We start from the raw sequence: 26,378 nt of genomic DNA, 5'->3' as shown, positions 1-26,378 counted from the left end.
GGCCGGTGCTCCAGGAGGATCCGCGCTGCGGCTGCTGTTTATCCATCGTCCGCGGATGGCCACGGACGCTGCGGCCCCTTTTTCCTTTCAGTCCCCGCCACGGCCCCACACCCGCTCCCCAACAAGCTCCACCACCGCGGGTTCAGAGATGCAGCCCGGCACCCGCTGGCTGACGGGAGACGACCTTCGCCCCGGAAGTCATCGCCGGCGCTGACCCGGAAGTCTCGTGACCGCCATTTCCGACCCGGACAAGATGGCGGCGGTGCGGCGCGTGCGTTGTTGAGTATCCGGGACGCCGGCCTGCAGGCACCATGGTCTTTCTCACAGCGCAGCTCTGGCTGCGGAATCGCGTCACCGACCGCTACTTTCGGATCCAGGAGGTGCTGAAGCACGCCAGGGTGAGTGCCGCCCGCTCGGCCTGGGCACTGGACGCGCGGGGGATTCCGCGGGCCAAGGGGCGGCCGGCGCGGGCCTCGATGACAACCTTGGTTTCTCGTTTTCTGACCCAGCACTTCCGGGGGAGGAAAAATCGCTGCTACAGGTTGGCGGTCAGAGCCGTGATTCGAGCCTTTGTGAAATGCACCAAAGCCCGATACCTGAAGAAAAAGAACATGAGGACCGTAAGCGTGGACCTGGGACACCCGCCGGCCAGGGCGCTCGCGGCCCCTGCGTCTCTGCTTCGCGACCCAGCGAGTGTGCAGCCGCTCGGCCACCCTCAGCTCCTTCCTTTCTTCCTTTCATACCTCGCTTCTAAACTCCGACAAATTATGTCGCCCCGCAGGCTGACTGTGGGACATCTGTTCTCCCGCCCCCCCTCGCCACCCCCACTGTCAACCCCTGCTCCAGCTCCTCGCCCGGGCCACTGCGGAGCCGCCTTGCCACTCTTCCTGCGTCGCCAGCCAGCGCCCTAGTCGCTGCTGCTCTCATCTCCCCTCCAGTGGCTTCCCTTCCCTCCGGCAGCTGAAGTCCACCCAGCCCCTTGCCCACCCTCCAGGGCCACTGTCTGCTGCCATGGTGGTCCTCGGAGAGACCACGCCTGCTGGCAAGCTCTGCACACCCGGAACCCCCGGCATTTTTGAGAGGCTAGCTCCTCCACTCTGTCCACGTGCCACCTCATTCCTGCGCCTCACCACTCCCCCCTCAGTCTCAAGACCCGGTTTTGTTTTTTTTTTTGAGGTGGAGTCTCGCTCTGTCGCCCGGGCTGGAGTGCAGTGGCGCGATCTCAGCTCACTGCAAGCTCCGCCACCCGGGTTCACGCCATTCTCCTGCCTCAGCCTCCCGAGTAGCTGGGACTACAGGCGCCCGCCACCACGTCCTAATTTTTTGTATTTTTAGTAGAGATGGGGTTTCACCGTGTTAGCCAGGATGGTCTCGATCTTCTGACCTCGTGATCCGTCCACCTCGGCCTCCCAAAGTGCTGGGATTACAGGCATGAGCCACCGCGCCCAGCCGGCCGTTTTTTTTTTCTTTCTTCCCACGGAGTCTCGCTCTGTCGCCCAGGCTGGAGTGCAATGGCGCGATCTAGGCTTAATGCAACCTCCGCCTCCCGGGTTCACGCAATTCTCCCACCCCAGTCTCCCGAGTAACTGGGACGGCAGGTGTGCGCCACCAAGCTAATTTTTGTGTTTTTAGTAGAGACCAGATTCGGCTATGTTGGCCAGGCTGGTCTCGAACTCCTGACCTGAAATGATCAGCCTGCCTTGCCCTCCTAAAGTGCTGGGATTACAGGCCTGAGCCACTGCGCCCAGCCGGGTTTTTACTGTTTTTAATTTTGAAACAGGGTCTTGATTTCGCTCAGGCTAGAGTGTGATGTCACCAGCATAGCTATTTGCTTTTTTTATTTTCCTGTTTACTTTTAGAAAAATATTCGTTAGTTCAATTAGAGTCTTTGCTAGGACATAACATCCAAAAGTCATTTTTAAGTATCTCCATGTTTTCTTATTCCAGCTCTGGATTAATCGAATTACAGCTGCTAGCCAGGAACACGGCCTGAAGTATCCAGCGTTCATTGGCAATTTAGTTAAGGTGAGCATGTGGCCCCGCTGAAATTACGGACAGCTGCAGAAACCATCGTGGGGTGTGGTGGTGCCTCCCGTAGCCCCAGCTACTCAGGAGGCTGAGGCCAGAGGATCCCTGAGACTGACTTCTGGGCTGTAGTTTTCTGTGCTGATGGGGTGTCCGTGTTAAGTTTGGTATCAATATGGTGACCTCTTGGGAACAGGGGACCACCAGGTTGCCTAAGGAGGGGTGAACCAGCCCAGGTTGGAAACGGAGCAGGTCACAGTTCCCATGTCGATGAGTGATGGGATTGTGCCTAGGAATAGTGCCAGCAACAGCCTGGGCAACATAGTGAGACCACTCGCTACAAAAAAAAACTAGTAAAAATAGCTGGGTGTGGTGGCACAGACCTGAGGAGTCTGAGGCAGGAGGATCACTTTGAGCCCCCAGGGGTTTGAAGCTGCAGTGAGATATGATGGCACCACTGCACTCCAGCCTAGGTGAGAGCGAGACCCTGTCTAACAAAGAGTAAAGAAATCCCTGGCCTGGTGGGGTGGCTCACGTCTGTGATCCCAGCACTTTGGGAGGCTGAGGTGGGCAGGAGTTAGAGACTATCCTGGCCAACATAGTGAAACCTTGTCTCTACTAAAAATACAAAAATTAGCCGGGTGTGGTGGCGGGCACCTAGAATTCCACCTACTCCGGAGGCTGAGGCAGGAAAATTGCTTGACAACTTGGGAGGTGGAGGCTGCAGTGAGCTGAGATCATGAGATTGTGCTCCAGCCTGGGCAACAGAGCAAGACTTCATCTCAAAAAGTAAATAAATAAAACCCTCCAATCAGACCTGACCCAGCCTGGTAGTGGTCTATGCAGCAGAGGTGAGGGGTGCCATTCCTGCTGCACTGTAGCTGCACTCTGTCTTGGTGTGGGGTTCTCGCAAGTCTGGGAGCTTACCACACTGGTTGGCAGCAGAGCAGAATTGGAAACAAGTCATGTGTTTCTGAGATGTAAGTCCTGATGTTTCCCTATTAAGAGAAAAGAGGCCGGGCGCGGTGGCTCACGCCTGTTATCCCAACACTTTGGAAAGCCGAGGCGGGCAGATCACAAGGTCAGGAGATGGAGACCATCCTGGCTAACACGGTGAAACCCCGTCTCTACTAAAAATACAAGAAATTAGCTGGGCATGGTGGTGGGCTTCTGTAGTCCCAGCTACTCTGGAGGCTGAGGCAGGAGAATCACTTGAACTTGAGAGGCAGAGGCTGCAGTGAACCAAGATCACACCACTGCACTCCAGCCTGGGTGACAGAACGAGACTGTCTCAAAAAAAAAAAAAAAAAAGTAAAAGAAAAAGGGTGTAGGAAAACTTGACTTTAGCTTCAAAGTTTAGTTTAAAAGTTTAAACAAGGAAGTTGGGTGTGGTGGCTCACACTTGTAATCCCAGTGCTTTGAGAGGCCGAGGCGGGATCTCAGCTCACTGCAAGCTCCGCCTCCTGGGTTTATGCCATTCTCCTGCCTCAGCTTCCCAAGTAGCTGGGACTACAGGCATCCGCCACCACGCCCGGCTACTTTTTTGTATTTTTTTAGTAGAGACGGGGTTTCACCGTGTTAGCCAGGATGGTCTCGATCTCCTGACCTCATGATCCACCCGTCTTGGCCTCACAAAGTGCTGGGATTACAGGCGTGAGCCACCATGCCCGGCCTCCCTTTTTCTTGTATTTTTTAGGACAGATGAGGTTTCTCCATGTTGGTCAGGCTAGTCTCGAACCTCTGACCTCAGGTGACCTGCCTGCCTTGGCCTCCCAAAGTGCTGGGATTACAGGCGAGACACCGCACCCAGCCTTGGTAGCTGAATTTAATGCTCAGAGACAGCCCCCCTTCTTTTCTGCTCCTTAAACTGGCATTGTTCACTAGCTTCTGAAATCATCTGCAGTTCTTAGCTCTCTTGTGGGCACTTCACTAGTTTCTGAAATCCTCTGTGGTTCTTTTTTTTTTTTTTTTTTTTTTTTTTTTGAGACGGAGTCTCGCTCTGCTGCCCAGGCTGGAGTGCAGTGGCCGGATCTCAGCTCACTGCAAGCTCCGCCTCCTGGGTTTAGGCCATTCTCCTGCCTCAGCCTCCCGAGTAGCTGGGACTACAGGCGCCCGCCACGTCGCCCGGCTAGTTTTTTGTATTTTTAGTAGAGACGGGGTTTCACCGTGTTAGCCAGGATGGTCTCGATCTCCTGACCTCGTGATCCGCCCGTCTCGGCCTCCCAAAGTGCTGGGATGACAGGCTTGAGCCACCGCGCCCGGCCTCCTCTGCGGTTCTTGTGAGCACTTCCAAGTTGGCTGAAAGTGTTACCCCAGGCCAGCAGCCAGCAGTCTGTTCAGTCAGGGTGGTGACCAAGGACCCTGAACAAGGCGTTTGGTTCCCTGGGCTGACGTTGGGATTGGACTCCAGCCGCCCTGCAGATTCCACAGCTGCCTCCCTCACTCTTGTCCACATTTATCCTTCAGCATCCTGCCTGCAAGTCCTCTGCTGTGCCACCCAGATAGGGTTCTCCTGGCCTTCCCTCCTCCAGGCGAGTGCAGCCTGAGCCAGCGCCGCGCCACGCAGAGCCGGAGTGCGTCTCACACTGACTGCACATTCTGATTCTTTCTTTTCCCAGTGCCAGGTGGAGCTCAACAGGAAAGTCCTAGCGGATCTGGCCATCTACGAACCAAAGACTTTTAAATCTTTGGCTGCCTTGGCCAATAGGAGGCGACACGAAGGATTTGCTGCTGCCTTGGGGGATGGGAAGGAACCTGAAGGCATTTTTTCCAGAGTGGTGCAGTACCACTGAGGACTGTTACTGTGTTGATTAGGAAAAGACACAGAGTAATTTGCAGTTTGTTTGATTTGTTCTTTTGTTTATCTACATCCCAGTAACAGGCATGAGGGAAGGCCCTGTCTCTCTGGGACAGAGCGTCACAGATGACGTCCGTGTTTTGTGTGAATGAAACTCAAACACTTCAGTTTTTGGAGTCATTTTCTGATAGCGAGCGAGCGCATGGAGGAACATGTCCTGCTTCCAACCAAGGCTGCGGCGACACCTGGCTGTGGGATGCAGCTGAGCAAGCAGCTGCCTTCTGCACGTGGTGGGGGATCCCCACCCTGGCTCCCCTCAAGGGCTGCGGCACAGTGCCCACTCTCCAGTTCCCTGACCCACCCTGAGTCCCTACTCCATTCCGCTCAGGGCTGACCTCAGCCCTGTTTTCCCCTGGCCTCCAGTGTTCTTAGTCCAGCAGGTCCCTGTGGCTCAGTTCAGCCACCACTCAGAACAGCACCCTCAGCTTCCCTGTCCGCCAGATTCAGCACCCAGCAGGGACTGGAGGAAATGCTCACATCAGGTGGGTGGTGGCCTGGTCCCTGCAGGCTGAACTGGCTTTTCAGGCATCTCCAGGAAGCAACATCCAACAGACAACTATCCCTTAACCCCAAGAGTGATGCACACTTCTCCCCTGGTTTTTCTGCCCCAGGAAGGCTCTTGAAACCCTGGTTATCAGCCGCTGTCTACCTGCTGATGCCCCCCACATTTACTCAGCAGTGCACAGACCCCTGCTGCAACCTGCTTGTTTTGCTGACCCTGCCATAGGAGCGCCTAAGCTGAGTGCCCATCCTCCCCCCTGCAAAGGCAGGTGGCTTGCATCCTGTGGCAATGTGCCCTTCACCCTTTGCCAGCAGTTGCTGGGGAGTCTTTCTGGCCCTTTTCTCAGACTCACCACCTACCTCCAACCTGCACAGAACAGAGTCCTGGACACTTGCTAGAGATGGCTTCAGGCCGACCACTCCATCCTCACTGCAGGCCTTCTTTTTGGCTTCCATAACTGCATGGCCCCTTAAGAGGTCCCCCTCCTGGCCCTCGTCACTGCCTGATGACAGCCACTATGCCCTATGACTTTGGAGGCCAGGGACCAAGTCTCGTTCACTGTCTTTTCTGCTGCATGAGTGCAGTGTCTGGCTCTGTGCATGGGGCACTCAGTGCCTGTGAGCCCTTGGTAAATGGCTTCTGGACAACGGGGTCAAGGACAGAGCCTTGGGCAGCCACGTTCTGTGCATTCTGCTGTGCTGTGGCAAAGCTGCCTTTTCTGCATTTCTTTTTTTTTTTTTTTTTTTTGAGACGGAGTCTTGCTCTGCTGCCCAGGCTGGAGTGCAGTGGCCGGCTCTCAGCTCACTGCAAGCTCCGCCTCCCGGGTTCACGCCATTCTCCTGTCTCAGCCTCCCGAGTAGCTGGGACTACAGGCGCCCGCCTCGTCGCCCGGCTAGTTTTTTGTATTTTTTAGTAGAGACGGGGTTTCACCGTATTAGCCAGGATGGTCTCGATCTCCTGACCTCAGGATCCGCCCATCTCGGCCTCCCAAAGTGCTGGGATGACAGGCTTGAGCCACCGCTTTTCTGCATTTCATGTCAGTGAAGGGAAGACATGGATGCGGCAGAGCACTGCGGGTTGCTCCCAGCACTCATTCGGTTTGTGCCCTAGTCCTGTTCCCAGGCAGCCCCGGGGTGTGTCCCTGATTGGCTGGAGGCACCACCCACCTCCCACTCCTCGGGCAGTCACAGCTCAGGGAATGGGCGAGCAGCACCAATGAGAAACCAGCTGCGTAGAAGAGAAAATTCCTTCTTTACTGGAGAGCCTGCAGTTGTAACTCACAGACAAGACATCCCTGAGCTGCCAGCCTGGGGAAAGAGGACATGAGTAAAGCTGTAACCATACCGTGTTGCCCATAGCAGGCGGTGAGGAGAGTGGGTCTTAGTTGGCACTGTTTGAGCTGCAGTATCAATCATGGCAGAGCTAGTGGACAGCTGGACCTGGGGGTGGGGGTGAGGAGCAATGGTGGCCTCTGGATTTGAGCCCGTTTGAGCTAGGCAGTCACTGGCAGCTCAGTGTGTGAACCTGCAACCACTCAGGCCTCTGCTGCCCTTCCCTCTTCCCACTGCTTCACCCTTCCCCTGCCCCACGCAGGCTTCCCCACTATCCTCACCGGTGGTCCCGTACTAGTCCTGGCAAAGGTTCCGGTAACTGTAGCAACAGATACCTACTGCCCCTCCTGCACAGCTGTGGTCGATCAGCGATGTCAAGACGTTACAAACGCACGAACCCCCTCGCTGTCTCCCTGGCGTTTGTGGGGTAGCTCCTTCACATGTACAGCACCCGACCTCCCTCCCCCGACTCCTTCCGTGGGCCTGAACCTGGAGGTACTTAGGCCTCCCAATGCTGGAGAGGCTCTGTAGAGGCGTCGAGGCCACGTTTCCAGTCCCCTCTCCACCCGTGTCTCCCCAGGGGATGAGTTTTGAAGGCAAGACTTTGCGGGAGTCTGGCGTTAATACGCATCCTAAAAACCTGGAGTCAATAAGGACTGAAGACACGACGCCGACGGCGGCCGGGTACTCCGGGCACGCGCGTCTCATCCAGGGCGAGGCCAAGCGGAGCCTCTGACCCTGCCCGCGCCCAGGGAACAGCAGTGGGGGGGTCGTCCCGCCCCAGATCCGACGGAGATGGACCCCCTTGACCCACAGGCCTTTTGAGACGCGAGCTTCCGCGATCCGAGGTCTCTGTGCGAACGTGGGCATCTTGGAAGAGTCCCAGCCCCGCTCGGGCCGCACAGGGAAGCGCTCTCAGCACCGCAACCGCTCCTCGGCTCGGAACAGACATGCTTCCGGGGTCGGCCGGCACCGCAGAGCCTCCTGGGTAACGAGCCCGCCCCACCCGCGCCAGGTTCCGGCGTCGGCGTGTGGCGCGTTGTTGACGGGCAGGTTGCGTAGCCAATTACCGCTAGGTGTCGTCCCGCTGGTCGCAAGCCGAACCAATGACACGCGACGGGGCGGGGCGGTGGTGGCCGTGGAGCGTCGCGAGGAGCCGCCCTGCGGGAAGAAGCCGAAGGGGAGTCGGCGGCACAAAATGGCGGCGGCGGCGGCGGCGGCGGCTGGGGCTGCAGGGTCGGCAGCTCCCGCGGCAGCAGCGGCCGGCGCGCCGGGCTCTGGGGGCGCTCCCTCAGGGTCGCAGGGGGTGCTGATCGGGGACAGACTGTACTCCGGGGTGCTCATCACCTTGGAGAACTGCCTCCTGCCTGACGACAAGCTCCGTTTCACGCCGTCCATGTCGAGTGGCCTCGACACCGACACAGAGACCGACCTCCGCGTGGTGGGCTGCGAGCTCATCCAGGCGGCCGGCATCCTGCTCCGCCTGCCGCAGGTGAGGGCGCGGCCGCGAGCCTCGGGCCCAGGTAACCGCTGGGGCGGCAGCCGCCTTTTGTTGGCGGCGAGTCGGGTCCGCGCCGCCCCAGCCCAGACCCCGAGCCCAGCCCCTGCCCCGACCGCAGCCCCTGTCCCGACCCCAGTCCCTAGCCAGCCCGTGCCCCTGACCCAGGGCCTCCCCGCCCGCCGGCGCGCTGGATCCCGCGACGGCGGGACGCGAAGAGCCTTTGTGGACGTGGGAAGCGTTTCAGTGTTTGGTTCTGCGTGGGGATTCCCACGTTACTCGATGACTTTTGGCCGCGAAGGCTTTGAATGGTGCGTTTGAAAATACAGAAACTTTCTTCTACTCTAGGTGGCTATGGCTACCGGGCAGGTGTTGTTCCAGCGGTTCTTTTATACCAAGTCCTTCGTGAAGCACTCCATGGAGGTAAGGTTTCCTCCTGCACTTCATTCCTAGCGAAATATGTTGGGGGAAAACAGTTTGTTATTTTGCCCGGGTACTCAGGGGAGTGAGTACCTGCCCCCCAGTCTGAGCTCTGTGCCGGAGGGTTCTGTTTCTTGGCTTCTTTTTTCCCTGGGTGCACCTGCCTTTTGGTCTGAATAGCCTTCAAGCCTTTGGCGGCCGTCAGGACGCCGTGGCTGGGGACAAACATGGGCGTGTTGCAATGCTTCCGCTTCAGCATGTGTCAATGGCCTGTGTCCACCTGGCTTCCAAGATAGAAGAGGCTCCAAGACGCATACGGGATGTCATCAACGTGTTTCACCGCCTTCGACAGCTGAGAGAGAAAAAGTGAGTCGGTCAGTTGTTTAGTCTATCATAGGTGTCTGTGCCCTTTTTTCTGGTGAAGCTGCAGTGACGCTTGTATAACACAGTACAGGTCTGAGGTTCTAAACCTGTGGGATGTTCATGAGCACATTCTCAAGTTCCACGAACAGGGCCTGCTCAGAGGCATCGGCAGATGCTGTTCAGTGAGGGCAGGGGCTCCAGTGAGGATAGTGCACTGTGGCAGGTCGTGCCAGCGCTAGTGCACAGCCCTGTTGCTGTTTCTTTCCTACAGGTTTCCGAACGCTCTACAGCAGGGAGTCTTAATCTCAGCACTATTGACATTCAGGCTGGATAATCTTTTTTTCCCTCGAGACGGTTTCCTGTTGTCTAGGGCAGAGTGTGGTGGCATGATCATGGTTCACCGCAGCCTCAATCTCGTAAGCTCAAGAGTTTCGTGGCTCAAGCCTGTAATCCCAGCACTTTGGGAGGCCGAGGCGGGCGGATCACAAGGTCAGGAGATCGAGACCATACTGGCTAACACGGTGAAACCCCGTCTCTACTAAAAAATACAAAAAACTAGCCGGGCGAGGTGGCGGGCACCTGTAGTCCCAGCTACTCGGGAGGCTGAGGCAGGAGAATGGCGTGAACCCAGGAGGCGGAGCTTGCAGTGAGCTGAGATCTGGCCAGTGCACTCCAGCTTGGGTGACAGAGCGAGACTCCGTCTCAAAAAAAAAAAAAAAAAAAAAAAAAAAAGTTTCTCGTGCCTCAGCCTCCTGAGTAGCTGGGACTACAGGAGCACGATACCATGCCAGCTAATTTTTATTTTTTATTTTGTAGAGATGTGGTCACGCTGTGTTACCCAGGCTGGTCTCAAGTTCCTGGGCCCCAAGAATTTGCTGGGCTTAGCCTCCCAAGCACTGGGATTACAGGTTTCAGCCACCGCATCTGGCTGGGTAACCTTTACTTGTAGGGGATTCTCCTGTGTGTTACAGGATTCAGCAACATCCCTGGCCTCTACTCACTGGATGACAGAAGTACCCCACCTTAGTGGTGACAGCCAGAAATTCTCTCATACCAGGTGTGGTGGCTCACACCTGTAATCCCAGCACTTGGGAGACTGAAGAAGGAGGTTTGCTTGAGGCCAGGAGATTGAGACTACAGTGATCTGTGCTGTCACCACTGCACTCCAGCCTGGATGGCAGAGTGAGATCCTGTTTGCAAAAAACCCAAAAGTATCTTGATGTTGCTTCATGGCCCTGGAATAGCAAAATTTCTCCAGCAGAGAACCGTTGTTTCTGACCCAGGGTTTATGCACCTGAAGTTAATGGAAGTCCTTTAGAAAACACAGCCTCGGCCGGGTGTGGTGGCTCACGCCTGTATTCCCAACACTTTGGGAGGCCGAGGCGGGCGGATCAAAAGGTCAGCAGATGGAGACCATCTTGACTAACACGGTGAAACCTTGTCTCTACTAAAAATACAAAAAAATTAGCCAGGCGTGGCGGCGGGTGCCTGTAGTCCCAGCTACTCGGGAGGCTGAGGCAGGAGAATGGCGTGAACCCGGGAAGCGGAGCTTGCAGTGAGCTGAGGTCCCGTCCCTGCACTCCAGCCTGAGAGACAGAGGGAGACTCTGTCTTAAAAAATAAATAAAATAAAATAAAAATAAAACACAGCCTCTGGCCAAGCACGTGTGGTGGTTCCCGCCTGTAATCCCAGCACCTTTGGAGGCCTAGGCAGGTGGATCACCTGAGGTCAGGAGTTCGAGACCATCCTAACCAACATGGTGAAACCCCGTCCCTGTTAAAAACAGAAAAATTGGCCGGGCATGATGGCTCACACCTGTAATCCCAGCACTTTGGGAGGCCCAGGCGGGTGGATCACGAGGTCAGAAGATCGAGACCATCCTGGCTAACTCGGTGAAACTCTGTCTCTACTAAAACTACAAAAAAGCCAGGCGAGTTAGCGGGTGCCTGTGGTCCCAGATACTTGGGAGGCTGAGGCAGGAGAATGACGTGAACCCGGGAGGTGGAGCTTGCAGCGAGCCGAGATGGTGCCACTGCACTCCAGCTTGGGTGACAGAGCAGGACTCCGTCTCAAAAAAAAAACAAAACTAGCTGGGTGTGGTTGTGGGTGCCTGTAATCCCAGCTACTCGGGAGGGTGAGGCAGGAGAATCGTTGCAACCCGGAAGGTAGAGGTTGCAGTGAGCTGAGATTGTGCCATTACACTCCAGCCTGGGCAACAAAAGTGAAACCGTGTCTCAAAACAAAAAACAAAACAAAATAAAACCCTGGCCTTGCCAGGCGCGGTGGTTCACACCTGTAATCCCAGCACTTTGGGAGGCCGAGGTGGGTAGATCATCTGAGGTCGGGAGTTCGAGACCAGCCTGACCAACATGGAGAAACCCCATCTCTACTGAAAATACAAAATTAGCCAGGCGTGGTGGCAGGTGCCTGTAATCCTAGCTACTCGGCAGGCTGAGGCAGGAGAATTGCACCCGGGTGGTGGAGATTATAGTGAGCCGAGATGGCACCACTGCACTCCAGCCTGGGGGACAAGAGCGAGAGTCTGTTTCAAAAAAAGAAAAAGCATGGCCTTATTAGCCTCCCAGGGTGCTGGGATTATGGGTGTGAGCCACCGTGCCTGGCCCTTTTTTTTTTTTTTTTTTTTTTCGAGACGAGTCTCACTGTGTCTCACTATGTCACCCAGGCTGGAGTGCAGTGATGCAATCTTGGCTCACTGAAACCTCTGCCTCCTGGGTTCAAGTGAATCTCCTGCCTCAGCCTCCTGAGTAGCTGGGATTATATGCACCCACCACCACGCCAGGCTAATTTTTGTATTTTTTTAGTAGAGATGGGGTTTCACCATGTTGGTCAGACTGGTGTCGTACTCCTGAGCTCAGGCAATCTGCCTGCCTTGGCCTCCGAAGTGCTGGTGTTACAGGCGTAAGCTACCGCATCTGGTCCATCTGTATTTAAATATTGTGCTTTCATTGGTTCTATGGTTGTTGAACTGTGAATATGTATCCTCATATCTTTTTTTTTTTTGAGACGGAGTCTCGCTCTGTTGCCCAGGCTGGAGTGCAGTGGCCGGATCTCAGCTCACTGCAAGCTCCGCCTCCCGGGTTTACGCCATTCTCCTGCCTCAGCCTCCCCAAGTAGCTGGGACTACAGGCGCCCGCCACCTCGCCCGGCTAGTTTTTTGTATTTTTTTTAGTAGAGACGGGGTTTCACCGTGTTAGCCAGGATGGTCTCGATCTCCTGACTTCGTGATCCGCCCGCCTCGGCCTCCCAAAGTGCTGGGATTACAGGCTTGAGCCACCGCGCCCGGCCGTTTTTTGCATTTTTTAGTGGAGACGGGGTTTCACCCTGTTAGCCAGGATGGTCTCGATCTCCTGACCTCGTGATCCACCCGTTTCGGCCTCCCAAAGTGCTGGGATTACAGGCTTGAGCCACCGCGCCCAGCCCCATATCCTCATATCTTGAGTCACATAAAGTGCTCTTAGCATTTGTGCCATGAGATCCTAAAACTGTTGCTCTGTTCGGTCTATGCTTGTGCACCAGAAGCTGTTGTTCTGTAAGGAAAAGCGGGGAGGATCGTTGGGAAGGGATGAGTAGGTTTGCACTGGGCTGTGAGAAACGGTGTGTGGTTTTGTTCATCAGAGGACGTGGACTTCGCAGCGATGTTGTGTTGTGGGGTTTGCGTCTTTAAGTTAGGTGCTCAGTTGGAGGTAATGACGGGATCTCAGAAGCCTTGCTCTGCTCGACTGTGATGGATACCCTCTGCGCTCTCTTTGGCAGGAAGCCCGTGCCTCTACTGCTGGATCAAGATTATGTTAATTTAAAGAACCAAATTATAAAGGCGGAAAGACGAGTTCTCAAAGAGTTGGGTTTCTGCGTCCATGTGAAGCATCCTCATAAGGTGGGTGTGCGGCTCCCGCCCTGCAAGCCCGCCTAGGCCGCTGCTCCAGCCTGGCCGCCTCTCCACCTCAGTGCAGTTGAAGGCTCTGAAGAGGGCTGAGTGCCTCCCTGACTTGGCTTCCCAGTTTCTCTCTATCATCTCAAAAGTAGTTCCTGATGCATTCATCTTCTGGTGTCAGCTGTTTATTTTAGTAATACATTTTTAAGAGTTTTGGAAATGGCATTGTTTAAGTTTGGGCTTTCAAAAATAGTGGTGAGTTTATAAAAACTGAATTTTAGTTTACATTTTTCTTTCTCAACAGTTAAGTTTTTTTTCTTTTTTTTTTTTTTTTTTTTTTTTTTTTGAGGTGGAGTCTTGCTTTGTTGCCAGACTAGAGTGCAGTGGCATGGTGGCAGTGGCAATGGAGGCACAACCTCCACCTCCTGGGTTCAAGCGATTCTCCTACCTCAGCCTCCCGAGTAGCTGGCCCTACAGGCACGTGCCACCACGCCCAGCTGATTTTTTTTTTTTTTTTTTTGAGACAGAGTCTCGCTCTGTCGCCCAGGCTGGAGTGCAGAGGCCAGATCTCAGCTCACTGCAAGCTCCGCCTCCTGGGTTCACGCCATTCTCCTGCCTCAGCCTCCCACGTAGCTGGGACTACAGGCGCCCGCCACCTCGCCCGGCTAGTTTTTGTATTTTTTAGTAGAGACGGGGTTTCACCGTGTTAGCCAGGATGGACTCGATCTCCTGACCTCGTGATCCGCCCGTCTCGGCCTCCCAAAGTGCTGGGATTACAGGCTTGAGCCACCGTGCCCGGCCTTTTTTTTTTTTTTTTGAGACGGAGTCTCGCTCTGTCGCCCAGGCTGGAGTGCAGTGGCGCGATCTCGGCTCACTGCAAGCTCCGCCTCCCGGGTTCCCGCCATTCTCCCGCCTCAGCCTCCGAGTAGCTGGGACTACAGGCGCTCACCACCGCGCCCGGCTAGTTTTTTTTGTATTTTTAATAGAGACGGGGTTTCACTGTGTTAGCCAGGAGGGTCTCGATCTCCCGACCTCGTGATCCACCCGCCTCGGCCTCCCAAAGTGCTGGGATTACAGGCTTGAGCCACCGCGTCCGGCCTGATTTTTGTATTTATAGTAGAGACGGGGTTTCACCATGTTGGCCAGAATGGTCTTGATCTCTTGCCCTCGTGATCCTCCCACCTTGACCTCCCAAAGTGCTGGGATTACAGGCATGAGCCACCGTGCCCAGCCTTTTTTTTTTTTAGACAGAATCTTACTCTGTCATGCAGGCTGGAGTGCAGTGGGGTGATCTCGGCTCACTGTACCCTGTGCCTCCCAGGTTCAAGTGATTCTCATGCTTCAGCCTCCCAAGTAGCTGGGATTACAGTCATGCGCCACCACACCTGGCTAATTTTTGTATCTTTGATAGAGATGGGGTTTCACCATGTTGGCCAGGCTGGTCTCAAACTCCTGATTTTAGGCGATGAACCCAGCTCAGCCTCCCAAAGTGCTGGGATTACAGGCGTGAGCCGCTGCCCCAGCCTCAACAGTTAATTTTCTAAAGTTGCTTTCGTGGTAGCCTTACTTCCTCTTATGGAGGAATTAGTGGAATTCTGGCTCCTTTAGTCTGAAATGACTGGCAAGTTTTGTGGCATGTACTGACTGAGGACCATGACCACGACACTGTTCCTCAGTCCCAGCATTGTGGGTGCCTTTTGGTACATGGAAACAGAGCACTTGTTTTACTCAAAAAAATTGTTTCCATCTTTGGTTCCATCTCCTTTTTATTGGTGGGTTTCCTCATTTGCTTGTTCGACTTTCTGCCGTTTGTTCAAATTATACATAAATTGCCCACGACAGAACCACAGATTGAAGTGCTTTTCTTTTTTTTTTTTTGGAGTCGGAGTCTTGCTCTGTAGCCCTCTGCCTCCCCAGTACCTGGGATTACAGGCATGCACCACCATGCCCGGCTAATTTTGTATTTTTAGTAGAGACTGGGTTTCTCCATATTGGTCAGGCTGGTCTCAAACTCCCGACCTCAGGTGATCTGCCCACCTCAGCCTCCCAAAGTGCTGGGATTACAGGCGTGAGCCAGCATGCCCACCCTGAAGTGTTCTTCTCTGTTTGCCTAAAGTATGTTCATATTGTGTTTTGGTGCGTTGGTAACTGGGGTACAGAGACGTGTAGAACTGGCCAACCTCACTGGTGGAAAGGCCTTGGAGATGAGAATGAAACCAGCCCCATGAAGAATGAGGCTTGTGCCGTGGGTTGTGCGGCTGGGCTCACGGGCATGCATCCCGCCTGGCTGCCAAGGCAGACAGCAGGTGCATCCACAAAGCTCTCTCCAGCCGAGCCATCCGCCAGACATGTGGCCAGGAGCCACTCCTGGGATCTAGCATGAGGCTCTTGTTTGCTGCATGGACACCCACAAGATCTGAATTCTGGGCTCTTAAGGTTCTTGGTAATAACTGCCTGACCCGTATCTTCCAGATAATCGTTATGTACCTTCAGGTGTTAGAGTGTGAGCGTAACCAACACCTGGTCCAGACCTCATGGTGAGTTGAGCTTCCTTGTTTTATGAGACCAGCAAGGGCAGTGCAGGAATGTATTGACTTGAGGCACTTGGGCAGTGGGTAGGCAGCCCAGTGACTTGGTTGTGGGCTGGAGTTGTCCGAGTGCCCAGTGCTCCTGCTGTATAAATTCCAGTCAGACTCCCAGAATGGGCACTGGCAGTCACGGTAGGTGGCCCGTCCCTCCCTGCAAGCCTGGACTTCCTGTGTCCCCACCCTGAAGAGAGCAGTCAGTGGGCTTCCTCTGGGAGCTGTTGACTTGGCGCAGGAGGACCTTTTCCCGGGAAAGGTGGAGGGACAGGCTAGTGTAGACTTCATTTGTTTCTCCGCTGACATTGCGTCCCCTGGGAGAAGGGGCAGAGAAGGTTCTGGGGCTGATTTTAGCAACGCATGTGCTAGAAAGGAACCCTAAAGAGGCAGTTTAGTATTGGGGGTATTTTGGTGAATTTTTTCCCGTGGAGTTAAGTCTGTAAGGGTCATATTTTTGCTGACTGAATTGTCTGGTGCTATGACATGTTTAATAGAGAACCTATTTTGACTTTTCTTTTCTGTACTCTTTCAATCAAAGGGTAGCCTCTGAGGGTAAGTGACTAAGACTTCTCCTCTGCTGTCCAAGCGCTTTGGTGCAGGGACAGCGGCGTCTTCAGCCAATCCAGTGCAGGCTCTCCACCGAAGGCTGGCTCTAGACTGGTGGTACGCACATAGCATAGCCATGGCCGACTCCTGCTGTGGTTCTCTGACGATTGTGCTTCTTGTTAATCCTCTGTCGTGCTTTGGTAATTGTATTGATTAGAGTTGGTAACTGTCTTGACTTGAATTTTGTCCCTTTAAAACTGCTGTACCTGTATGATAAAGATGCAGTACCTTTCTCTTAAAAAAAAAATAGTATGGAAAGCTGTGAGAATTGAAGAGACAAATTGGCTGATGTCAGTGTGGGGTTATGTCATGATTTCTAGAAGCCCTGAAATTGCTGTTTTCAGCAGCTTTGGGTGACACGCTCTGGTAAAAGGTGTGCATCTTTAAATTATTTCATGGATACTTTAAAAAATATTGTATCGTTTCAAATACAACAATAAGTTTATATGTTCTCAAGATTTCATTTGTTTTAAAGAATTTAAAGTTCATGGATTAATACTATCACTACTTGAATACTGAAAGTTGTTGATTAGAAATCGAAAGGTTACTCATTGTTGAGTGTATCTGTGTTAGAGCTGTGCACTGGCACGCTTGTGTCAGGGGGTGTGGCCACACGGACGCCACACAGATTCCCCCGTGATGCCTGGAGCTGCCGCCAGAGACTTACCATTTAGAAATCTCTGAGTGGGTTTGTATGTTACGTTCTCCAAGGTTTATTTAGGACAGATACTGGGGGAGGCTCATGGGTCGGATTCCCTCGCGACCCGCCCGTCCGCCGGTGTAGCCCCGCTCCAAGGCTCACCGCTATTGGTGTGTGTGAGGAGCAGTAAATATAAAACCAGTTCACCTGTCCTCACGGAATTACCCTTTTTGTTTTTGCAATATTCATAAAGTTAGTCTAAGGTCTGGTTTTAGTCTATTAAATCTTAGATATCTGAAGGAAAATGCGAAAAATGTAGCCAGTTTTTAAATGTTTTAACTTTTAAAAAATGTAAATGGTCGTATTTTTATAGCTTCTAAATACGGAATTTAAAGAATGTATGTGATGAAATGTTCAGTATCGTGTTGCTTCTGATTTTATGAATGTTCATTTTAAGACTCCTTGTTGAAATGGGACAGTTGGCAGCGGCTCTGGTGAGCCCGAGAAGAGGCCTGCCCTTGGGTGCGGAGCCTCCCTCCGCACGACGCTCCCACGCGTCCAACTTGCACCCAAGGGGCTTTTCCCTCTTCCAAGTGGACTCCTTCAAGGAAGCTGCAGCTCGGTCAGCAGAGAAGGGGCCTGGTGCCAGCGCCCTGGAGGAAGAGGAAGAGGAACGCAAGAGGATGGCTTGTCTCCCAGCAGCCACACCGGCTTTGTGCTCAGCCAGTTCATTTGAGTTTGCATGTTTCTCTGCACTATGGATTTTGAGCATTTAGATTTCTTTAATCAAAAGCGTTTTAGTGACTCCAGTAGACATTTTCTTTCTGAGGCATCATGCTTTGCATGAGAGCAGGCCAAGGTTGAGGGGAAAAGTAAAGTTAAAGTTGGTTCTCTTTCATAGCAACACGTATTGTCTGACATTCAGCCAGCTTTTTTTTTTCTAATAATTTCTGTGCCTTCCTGTCCTGTATTTAGAAAAAGCAGCTAGAATATTTCTCCATTAACTCTTGAGATTCACAGGACTGTCTAGCTCTGAGTCCTAGCAGTAGACTCCTTAGAGGAGTAGTAAATTTATCTAGACTTTCTCTAGATAATGCAGGCGGAAGACCTGGGTTCCCGGGGTGGGGTGTTGCAGCTCTTCCTGTGTTTGGTTTCCAGGAATTACATGAACGACAGTCTTCGTACCGACGTCTTCGTGCGGTTCCAGCCTGAGAGCATCGCCTGTGCCTGCATTTATCTTGCTGCCCGGACACTGGAGGTCAGTGTGTTGCTACTTTGGAGAGATTCTAGTCTGATTTTTTTTTTCGTGAGTCTCCAGTAAAGTTTATTGTATTATTCTTCAAATTATGCTAATCTGGGCCAAAGCATTTTGGTAACCAACAGGCTGTTTTTTTAATTGTCCTGAGTCTTGCTGGCCTTGAAGTTGAGGAAAGTGTAACAATGATGGTGTTTGTTTTTACAGATCCCTTTGCCCAATCGTCCCCATTGGTTTCTTTTGTTTGGAGCAACTGAAGAAGAAATTCAGGAAATCTGCTTAAAGATCTTGCAGCTTTATGCTCGGAAAAAGGTTCTTCAGCATTTTTCATGTCACTTATGCATTTGTGTTTGGCCAGAAACACTTGATTCTGAACGGATGCCTTCTGGCTTTTGCAGGTTGATCTCACACACCTGGAGGGTGAAGTGGAAAAGCGAAAGCACGCTATCGAAGAGGCAAAGGCCCAAGCCCGGGGCCTGCTGCCTGGGGGTGCACAGGTGCTGGATGGTACCTCAGGGTTCTCACCTGCCCCCAAGCTGGGTGAGTCTGTTAGAGTGCGGGAATTTTTTTTTCAGGCAGGGTCTCTGTCACCCAGGCTGGAGTGCAGTGGTGTGATCATAGCTTACTGCAGCTTCCAACTCCTGGATTCAAATGATCCTCCTGCCTCAGCTTTCTGTATAGCTAGGACTACAGGCACACGCCACCATGCTTGGCTAATTCTTTTTTTTTTTTTTTTTTTTTGAGGTGGGGTCTCGCTCTGTTGCCCAGGCTGGAGTGCAGTGGCGCAATCTCGGCTCACTGCAAGCTCCGCCTCCCGGGTTCACGCCATTCTCCTGCCTCAGCCTCCTGAGTAGCTGGGACTCCAGGCACCCGCCACCACGCCCGGCTAGTTTTTTGTATTTTTAGTAGAGACGGGGTTTCACCTTGTTAACCAGGATGGTCTCGATCTCCTGGCCTCGTGATCCGCCCCCCTTGGCCTCCCACAGTGCTGGGATTACAGGCCTGAGCCACTGTGCCCAGCTTGCATTTCTTTTTTTTTTTTTTTTTTTTTTTTTGAGACAGAGTTTCTCTCTTGTTGCCCAGACTGAGTGCACTGGCGTTGTCTCAGCTCACTGCAACCTCCGCCTCCCAGGTACAGGCGATTCGCATGCCTCAGCCTCCCAAGTAGCTGGGATTACAGGCACCTGCCACCACACCCAGCTAATTTTGTATTTTTAGTAGTGATGGGGTTTCTCCATGTTGGTCAGACTGGTCTTGAACTCCTGATCTCAGGTGATCTGCCCGCCTTGGTCTCCCAAAGTACTGGGATTACAGACCTGAGCCACTATGCCCAGCTTTCTTTTTTTTTTTTTTTTTTGAGACGGAGTCTTACCCTGTTGCTCAGCTTGGAGTGCAGTGGCACTATCTGGGATCACTACAACCTCTGCCTCCCAGGTTCTGGTGATTCTTGTGCCTCACCCTCCCAAGTAGCTGGGATTACAAGCGCCCACCACCACGCTCAGGTAATTTGTGTGTATGTGTGTGTGTGTATACACACACACATATATATGTTTTGGGTTTTTTTTGTTTTGTGTTTCTTGAGATGGAGTCTTGCTCTGTTGCCAGGTAAGTACTGTGGCGCGATCTCGGCTCACTGTAACCTCCGCCTCCCGGGTTCAAGTGATTCTCCTGTCTCAGCCTCTGGAGTAGCTGGGACTACAAGCACACACCATCAAGCCCAGCTAATTTTTGTATTTTTAGTAGAGACAGGGTTTCACCATGTTGGCCAGGATGGTCTTGATCTATTGACTTCATGATCTGCCCGCCTCGGCCTCCCAAAGTGCTGGGCTTATGGGCGTGAGCCCCCGCGCCCGGCCCCATCTGCATTTCTGTGATGCCTGTGTAAGTTCCGGGTCCCAGGCTGGCAGGCAGTTACAGTCTGCATCGCTGTGCGACGTGGAGAGTGGCCTTATCTTGCTCTACTAACTTGTTTCTTATTGGGGGAGTTTTTTTGTGGTTGTCTTTTAACCTCTTGTTCTGATTCTAGTGGAATCCCCCAAAGAAGGCAAGGGGGGCAAGCCTTCCCCACCCTCTGCAAAGAGCACCAAGAGGAGGGCGGAGGGCGCCAAGAAAGCCAAGGCCGACAGCCCCGTGAACGGGTAAGACCCCTGGCGGCCCGGGTGGCTCTCGGGGCTGGCTGGAGAGACTTCTGGTCTGTAATTGCCTCCTGTCCTGTTCACAGCTTGCCGAAGGGGCGAGAGAGTCGAAGTCGGAGCCGGAGCCATGAGCAGAGCTACTCGAGGTCCCCATCCCGATCGGCGTCTCCTAAGAGGAGGTGTGTGCCTCGGGGCGCACCCGGGAGGCCGATACCGGGTGGGGCTGTCCCTCGGGGTAATCATTCTCACCTGAGGTGGTTTCTTGTTTCTCTAAACCTGGAGCTTGTGTATCTGAGCTCCTGTGGCTGTGTTGGGCCTGGCTGGCCAGACGGTCGGTTGCAGAACACGTGTTCTTCCTCCCAGGAAAAGTGACAGCGGCTCCACGTCTGGCGGGTCCAAGTCGCAGAGCCGCTCCCGGAGCCGGAGTGACTCCCCACCGAGACAGGCCCCCCGCAGTGCTCCCTACAAAGGCTCTGAGATTCGGGGCTCCCGGAAATCCAAGGACTGCAAGTACCCCCAGAAGTCACACAAGTCTCGGAGCCGGAGTTCATCCCGTTCCCGAAGCAGGTCACGGGAGCGGGTGGATAATCCAGGAAAATACAAGAAGAAAAGTCATTACTACAGAGATCAGCGACGGGAGCGCTCGAGGTCATACGAACGCACGGGCCGTCGCTATGAGCGGGACCATTCTGGGCACAGCAGGCATCGGAGGTGAGGTGGGGTTGCAGTGACTGGCGGCCACAGGCCCTTCCTTGGGGGGTTCCTGATGGCTGCCCTTTGACCCCCGGTGGCTGCCCTTTGACCCCCGGGTGTGCTCCCTCAGCGCAGGTGACCCTAGAGCAGGATTCTTTTTGGAAATGTATGTTGAGTGGACCTTGGTGGATTTGGAAATGGAACGGAGGGACCGGTGACACGTGCTTCAGACTGGTCTGGGGTGCGGCGCACACCTGGGCCCGTGCAGGGCCCAGCTCGGCGGCAGCTCTGAGGCCAGCTCAATGAAAAAGTGAACACACACGCCCCTGTTGGCGTGGCCTGGCGTGGCCTGGTGCTATCGGCAGCCGCTCTCCACTCCCCGACTGATACTCAATTACGTGAAGCCAAGAAAGATGATTTTTAGAATCTTTGCCTATATTAGGTTGTACTTATGTACATATTTTGCAGTGTTTCACAAGAGAAAATGGCCTTAATTGCCCTTTGTTCTCTTTCCACGTTGTAAATAAACATGTGTTTAATACAAGTTAAAGCTATATATGAAAACTCAGAACTTGAATCCTGTCAGCTTAAAACTTGTGTAGGGAATCCTGACTTTTAAACTGTGAGGGTATTTGGATCTGTGTTGAAAGTCTTATATTTTTATCTGTGCAGTGCTGAGTGCAGGCCACCAGCTCCTAAATAGAGGTTCCCTATATGCGCGTATGACATGGTGAATAAACACAGCTCTCTCCACTCAGGACATCTGGAGCGTTATGGACGTGGTAGGTGGTCGTTCTGCGTGCTTGTGAAAGTGTCCGGCGTGTGCACAGCCAGCGTGCCCACTCTCAGGCTCCTTGCTCCCTGCTCTACTAAAGTTTTGGATTTTGCACCCAATCCTGTGTGCCTGCCCTTCTGCTGAAGGCTTGTGGGGGTCCTGAGCCCCCTGCCCATCAGGATGACAGGCTCCTTCCTGCAGGGCCATAGGAGGGAAGTTTTGGAAACACACAGGATGATTCCAAAGTGCTCTCGTTCCTGAGGGGCTGGTTTGTAACCCAGGACACCTGTGTGTGGGCGAGAGGCAGCTGGGAGCAGGACACTTGGAGGCTCACCCCATGGGGGTGGCACATGCACTCTGAGTGCCCTCCAGTGTTGTCAACTGCCTCTTACCGTGGACTAGGGGGCCCCACTCCCAGTGGTACGGCTTGGACTTACTAGGGCAGTGGCGCATATAGGCCAGGGCTAGTGGGATAATGGGGAGTTGACTTTTTTTTTTTGAGACAGAGTCTCGCTCTGTCACCCAGGCTGGAGTGCCGTGGCGTGATGTCAGCTCACTGCAAGCTCCGCCTTCCAGGTTCACGCCATTCTCCTGCCTCAGCCTCCCGAGTAGCTGGAACTACAGGTGCCCACCACCACGCCCAGCTAGTTTTTTATATTTTTAGAAGAGACGGGGTTTCACCGTGTTGGCCAGGATGGTCTTGATCTCCTGACCTCGTGATCTGCCCACCTCGACCTCCCACAGTGCTGGGATTATAGACGTTACCAACCATGCCCGGCCTCCCACAGTGCTGGGATTGCAGGCGGGAGCCACCGCGCCTGGCCGCGCCTGGCCGCGCCTGATGACTTTTTTGATGGAATTCTGTATTAGAGTTGGTGGGACCCGAACTGAGGAGATTCCAGGGAGGGTGTCCTTCCAGGGAGAGCAGCTGTGAGGGGCCCCTTAGCTTCCTGTGCCTGGAAGTAAGAGAACCAGTAAAGGGCCATACACGCCTGTACCCAAGAGACCTCTCTCCATTTGCTTTCCTTTTTGCGGAATAGATGTAAAATTATTATGACATGAAGAACCGTTTAAGACCAGATTTTATGGTCTCCCAACTTGCATTGGGCCCAAATGGTGTTGCAGTAGAAATTGAGTTTTGGCCAGGTGTGGTGGCTCATGTCTGTAATCCCAGCACTGTGGGAGGCAGGCGCCGTGGCTCGCGTTTATAATCTCAGCACTGTGGGAGGCGGGCGCGGTGGCTAACATCTATAATCCCAGCACTGTGGGAGGCCGGGCACGGTGGCTAACGTCTATAATCCCAGCACTGTGGGAGGCCGGGCGCGGTGGCTCACGTCTGTAATCCCAGCACTGTGGGAGGCCCGGTGCGATTGGTAACGTCTATAATCCCAGCACTGTGGGAGGCCGGGCACGGTGGCTCACTCCTGTAATCCCAGCACTGTGGGAGGCCGGGCACGGTGGCTCACTCCTGTAATCCCAGCACTGTGGGAGGCCGGGCACGGTGGCTCACTCCTGTAATCCCAGCACTGTGGGAGGCCGGGCACGGTGGCTCACTCCTGTAATCCCTGTACTTTGGGAGGCTGATGCAGGTGGATCACTTGAAATCCGGAGTTTGAGACCAGCCTGGCCAACATGGTGAAACCCCATCTTTACTAAAAATACAAAGAAATAAGCCAGGCCTGGTGGTGGCATCTGTAGTCTCAGCTACTCGGGAGGCTGAGGCGGGAGGATCACTTGAACCTGGGAGGCAGAGCTTGCAATGAGCCAAGATCATGCCATTGCACTCCGGCCTGGGCAACAGAGCCAGATTCTGTCTCAAAAAATAGTTTCTTTAAAGCCAAATTTGGATTTGCCCCAATAGCCCAAGACACATCTCTGATGCCTGCCAAGGCGGCAGGAGGGAAGCAAATGGCTTCATTTGTCTTCCCTTTCAGATCCCCACTTTCTGCAGAGAGCCGTGAATTTGGGTGGCACGAAAGTAGATTAGAAGCATTTGTCCGCTAACGGAATACAACAAAAGAAGTAATTTTTTTCTTTTTCTTTCTGTTTTTTTTTTGTGTGTGTGTGTGACAGAGCCTCGCCCTGTTGCCGAGGCTGGAGTGCAGTGGCGGGATCTCAGCTCACTGCAACCTGTGCCTCCCGAGTTCAAGCGATTCTCCCACCTCAGCCTCCTGAGGAGCTGGGACTATAGGTGCCTGCCACCATGCCCGGCTAATTTTTTTTTGTATTTTTGGTAGAAACGGGATTTCACCATATTGGCCAGGCTAGGCTCGAACTTCTGACCTTGTGATCCGCCCGCCTCAGTCTCCCAAAGTGCTGGGATTACAGGTGTGAGCCACCGCACCCGGCCCCCCACAGTGCTGGGATTACAGGTGTGAGCCACCGCGCCCGGCCCCCCACAGTGCTGGGATTACAGGTGTGAGCCACCGCGCCCGGCCCCCCACAGTGCTGGGATTACAGGTGTGAGCCACCGCGCCCGGCCCCCCACAGTGCTGGGATTACAGGTGTGAGCCACCGCGCCCGGCCCCCCACAGTGCTGGGATTACAGGTGTGAGCCACCGCGCCCGGCCTCCCCACAGTGCTGGGATTACAGGTGTGAGCTACCACGCCCGGCCATGTTTTCTCTTTTTTGAGACTGAGTCTTGCTCTGTTGCCCAGGTTGGCGTGCAGTGGTACAATCACGGCTCGGCTCACTGTGACCTCACCCTGGGCTCAAGCGATCCTCCCACCTCAGCCTCCTGAGGAGCTGGGACTACAGGAGAGTGCCACCACACCCAGCTAGTTTTTCTATTTTTTTGTAGAGACGAGGTCTTGCTGTGTTGTTCAGGTTGGTCTCGAACTCCTGAGCTCAAGCAGTCTACCTGCCTTGGCCTCCTAAAGTGTTGGGTGGGATCACAGGTGTGAGCCACAGCACCTGACGACAAGCTTCTACTAAGCAAAGTGTAGAAGAGAAAGCATGAAGTGAGTATAAGAAGGGTAAAGCTGGCCCGGGCATGGTGGCTCACGCCTGTAATCCCAGCACTGTGGGAGGCTGAGGCAGGCAGATCACGAGGTCAGGAGATCGAGACCTTCCTGGCCAACACAGTGAAACGCTGTCTCTACTACAAATACAAGAATTAGCCGGGCGTGGTGCTGCGTGCCTGTAATCCAGCTACTCAGGAGGCTGAGGCAGGAGAATCGCTTGAATCCGGGAGGCAGAGATTGCAGTGAGCCGAGATTGCGCCATTGCACTCCAGCCTGGCGACGACAGAGCGAGACTCCAGCTCAAAAAAAGAAAAGGCTGTTACCAAAAGCTATAATTTTAGGTTTTAGGGCAGTAAGCAAGAAAAGGCAAGACCAAGATTCTGCTACATTGGGCCTCCAACCTACAATCCTAGAAGAAATGTCAGTGCCAAAACCCTGGGGTTCCCGAGTATTGGCCAATGAGGGTCCACACACGAAATGCCAAAAACCCCAGAGCGGGTGGAAGGCAGCCAACAGTATACGCCAAAGGCCAAGCTGGGGCCAGAACAGCGTGACTCTGGCATCACGGGGTCAACACAGCAGGACCTCTCACAGCCAAGTGTCCTGCCTTAAACAGTTGCTCTAATACAGTTCTTGGGGAGTAAGAGCCAAAATCATGAAGGAAGCACCCATTTTAGGACAGAAAATGCAATGGGTTGGGCACACCTTTAGTAATCCCAGCACTGGGGGAGGCTGAGGTGGGTGGATTGCTTGAGCTCAGGAGTTTGAAACCAGTTTGGGCAAAAAAGAAGTAAAGGACTGGGTACAGTGGCTCACGCCTCTAATCCCAACACTGGGAGGCCAAGGTGGGCGGATCACAAGGTGGGCGGATCACAAGGTCAGGAGATTGAGACTATCCTGGCCAATGCAGTGAAACCCTGTCTCTACTAAAAATACAAAAATTAGCCGGGCATGGTGGTGCGTGCCTGTAATCCCAGCTGCTCAGGAGGCTGAGGCAGGAGAATCGCTTGAACTCAGAAGGCGGAGCTTGCAGTGAGCCAAGATCGTGCCACTGCACTTCAGCCTGGGCAACAGGGCGAGACTCCGTCTGGAAAAAAATAAAGAAATTTAGCCGGGCGTGGTGGTGCACACCTGCAGGAGGCTGAGGGGATGATCACTTAGGCCTAAGAGGTTGAGGCTGCCATGAGTTGAGAATGTGCCGTTGCACTCCAGCCTGGGAGATAAGAGTGAGGCCGTCTCAGAAATAAAGTAAAATGGCTGACAAAAATAAACTGGGGTTAGAGGAGAATCAGCCAAGAGAAGGGGTGAGAGGGATGTGGTTCTGTCCAGGGTGGCCAAGCAATGGGGTATCCAAATCCACTGCTTGGCTGCTGTGAGGGAACAGGCCCTTAGACTTCGGGCCTGACCAGAGCACAGATTTCACAGGAGGTGGCGGTGCTATGGCCACTTGCCCACTGCTCGGCTCCACCACTGGCCAGGAAAGAGGATGGTTCTGAGAAAATCCTCTGGTTCTTGTGGTAGCTTTGATCGCCCACTGTGCACATCTCGCTGTCTCCTCATCTTGCCTCCGCCGGTCGCCTCCATCTCCTGTCTCCCTGCCTCTTGCTCACCCCCTTGCTGTCTTTTTTTTTTTTTTTTTGAGACAGAGTCTCGCTCTGCCACCCAGGCTGGAGTGCAGTGGTCGGATCTCAGCTCACTGCAAGCTCCGCCTCCTGGGTTTACGCCATTCTCCTGCCTCAGCCTCCGGAGTAGCTGGGACTACAGGCGCCTGCCACCTCGCCCGGCTAGTTTTTTGTATTTTTTTAGTAGAGATGGGGTTTCACCGTGTTTGCCAGGATGG

The 26,378-nt window shown here is 53.7% G+C and overlaps 2 protein-coding genes across 10 annotated transcripts; both read left to right on the top strand.

Annotated features, from left to right (window-relative positions):
* The first annotated feature begins 238 nt into the window (after positions 1–238).
* MRPL20 (mitochondrial ribosomal protein L20) lies at positions 239–4,989 on the top strand. Its single transcript, XM_010352545.2, has 4 exons — positions 239–398; positions 510–620; positions 1,948–2,025; positions 4,644–4,989. The coding sequence occupies exons 1-4, from the start codon at positions 312–314 to the stop codon at positions 4,815–4,817; spliced, it is 450 nt and encodes a 149-aa protein (XP_010350847.1). The 5' UTR covers positions 239–311; the 3' UTR covers positions 4,818–4,989.
* Positions 4,990–7,000: 2,011 nt separating this feature from the next.
* CCNL2 (cyclin L2) lies at positions 7,001–21,556 on the top strand. 9 transcript variants are annotated; one of them, XM_010352542.2, is made up of 12 exons: positions 7,001–8,207; positions 8,562–8,636; positions 8,890–8,999; positions 12,771–12,891; positions 15,361–15,425; positions 17,875–17,974; positions 18,179–18,283; positions 18,370–18,511; positions 19,998–20,109; positions 20,193–20,285; positions 20,470–20,817; positions 21,472–21,556. In XM_010352542.2, exons 1-12 carry the CDS (start codon positions 7,914–7,916, stop codon positions 21,500–21,502), a joined length of 1,596 nt encoding a protein of 531 aa, XP_010350844.2. In that variant the 5' UTR covers positions 7,001–7,913; the 3' UTR covers positions 21,503–21,556. The 9 variants fall into 9 exon arrangements, 7 of the variants coding, with proteins under 7 accessions (XP_010350844.2, XP_010350846.2, XP_010350843.2 ...); XM_010352544.2 differs by lacking the exon at positions 21,472–21,556 and adding an exon at positions 20,935–21,353; XM_010352541.2 differs by lacking the exon at positions 21,472–21,556 and adding an exon at positions 20,930–21,353.
* Positions 21,557–26,378: the final 4,822 nt, after the last annotated feature.

Source organism: Rhinopithecus roxellana, chromosome 12 (assembly GCF_007565055.1).
Source record: "Rhinopithecus roxellana isolate Shanxi Qingling chromosome 12, ASM756505v1, whole genome shotgun sequence".
In the NCBI taxonomy this organism is placed as follows: Eukaryota; Metazoa; Chordata; class Mammalia; order Primates; family Cercopithecidae; genus Rhinopithecus; species Rhinopithecus roxellana.
This window is presented reverse-complemented; position numbering and strand designations above follow the sequence as displayed.

What these genes read in the sequence shown, in the direction of transcription:
- MRPL20 (XM_010352545.2), top strand. Translation starts at nt 312, where the DNA reads ATGGTCTTTCTCACAGCGCAGCTCTGGCTGCGGAATCGCGTCACCGAC. An exon ending in AGGTGCTGAAGCACGCCAGG is followed by an intron (nt 399 to 509) that starts GTGAGTGCCGCC and finishes TTTCTGACCCAG; the next exon opens with CACTTCCGGGGGAGGAAAAA. An exon ending in AGAAAAAGAACATGAGGACC is followed by an intron (nt 621 to 1,947) that starts GTAAGCGTGGAC and finishes TTCTTATTCCAG; the next exon opens with CTCTGGATTAATCGAATTAC.
- CCNL2 (XM_010352541.2), top strand. Translation starts at nt 7,914, where the DNA reads ATGGCGGCGGCGGCGGCGGCGGCGGCTGGGGCTGCAGGGTCGGCAGCT. An exon ending in GCCGACAGCCCCGTGAACGG is followed by an intron (nt 20,110 to 20,192) that starts GTAAGACCCCTG and finishes TCCTGTTCACAG; the next exon opens with CTTGCCGAAGGGGCGAGAGA. An exon ending in GGGCACAGCAGGCATCGGAG is followed by an intron (nt 20,818 to 20,929) that starts GTGAGGTGGGGT and finishes GTGCTCCCTCAG; the next exon opens with CGCAGGTGACCCTAGAGCAG.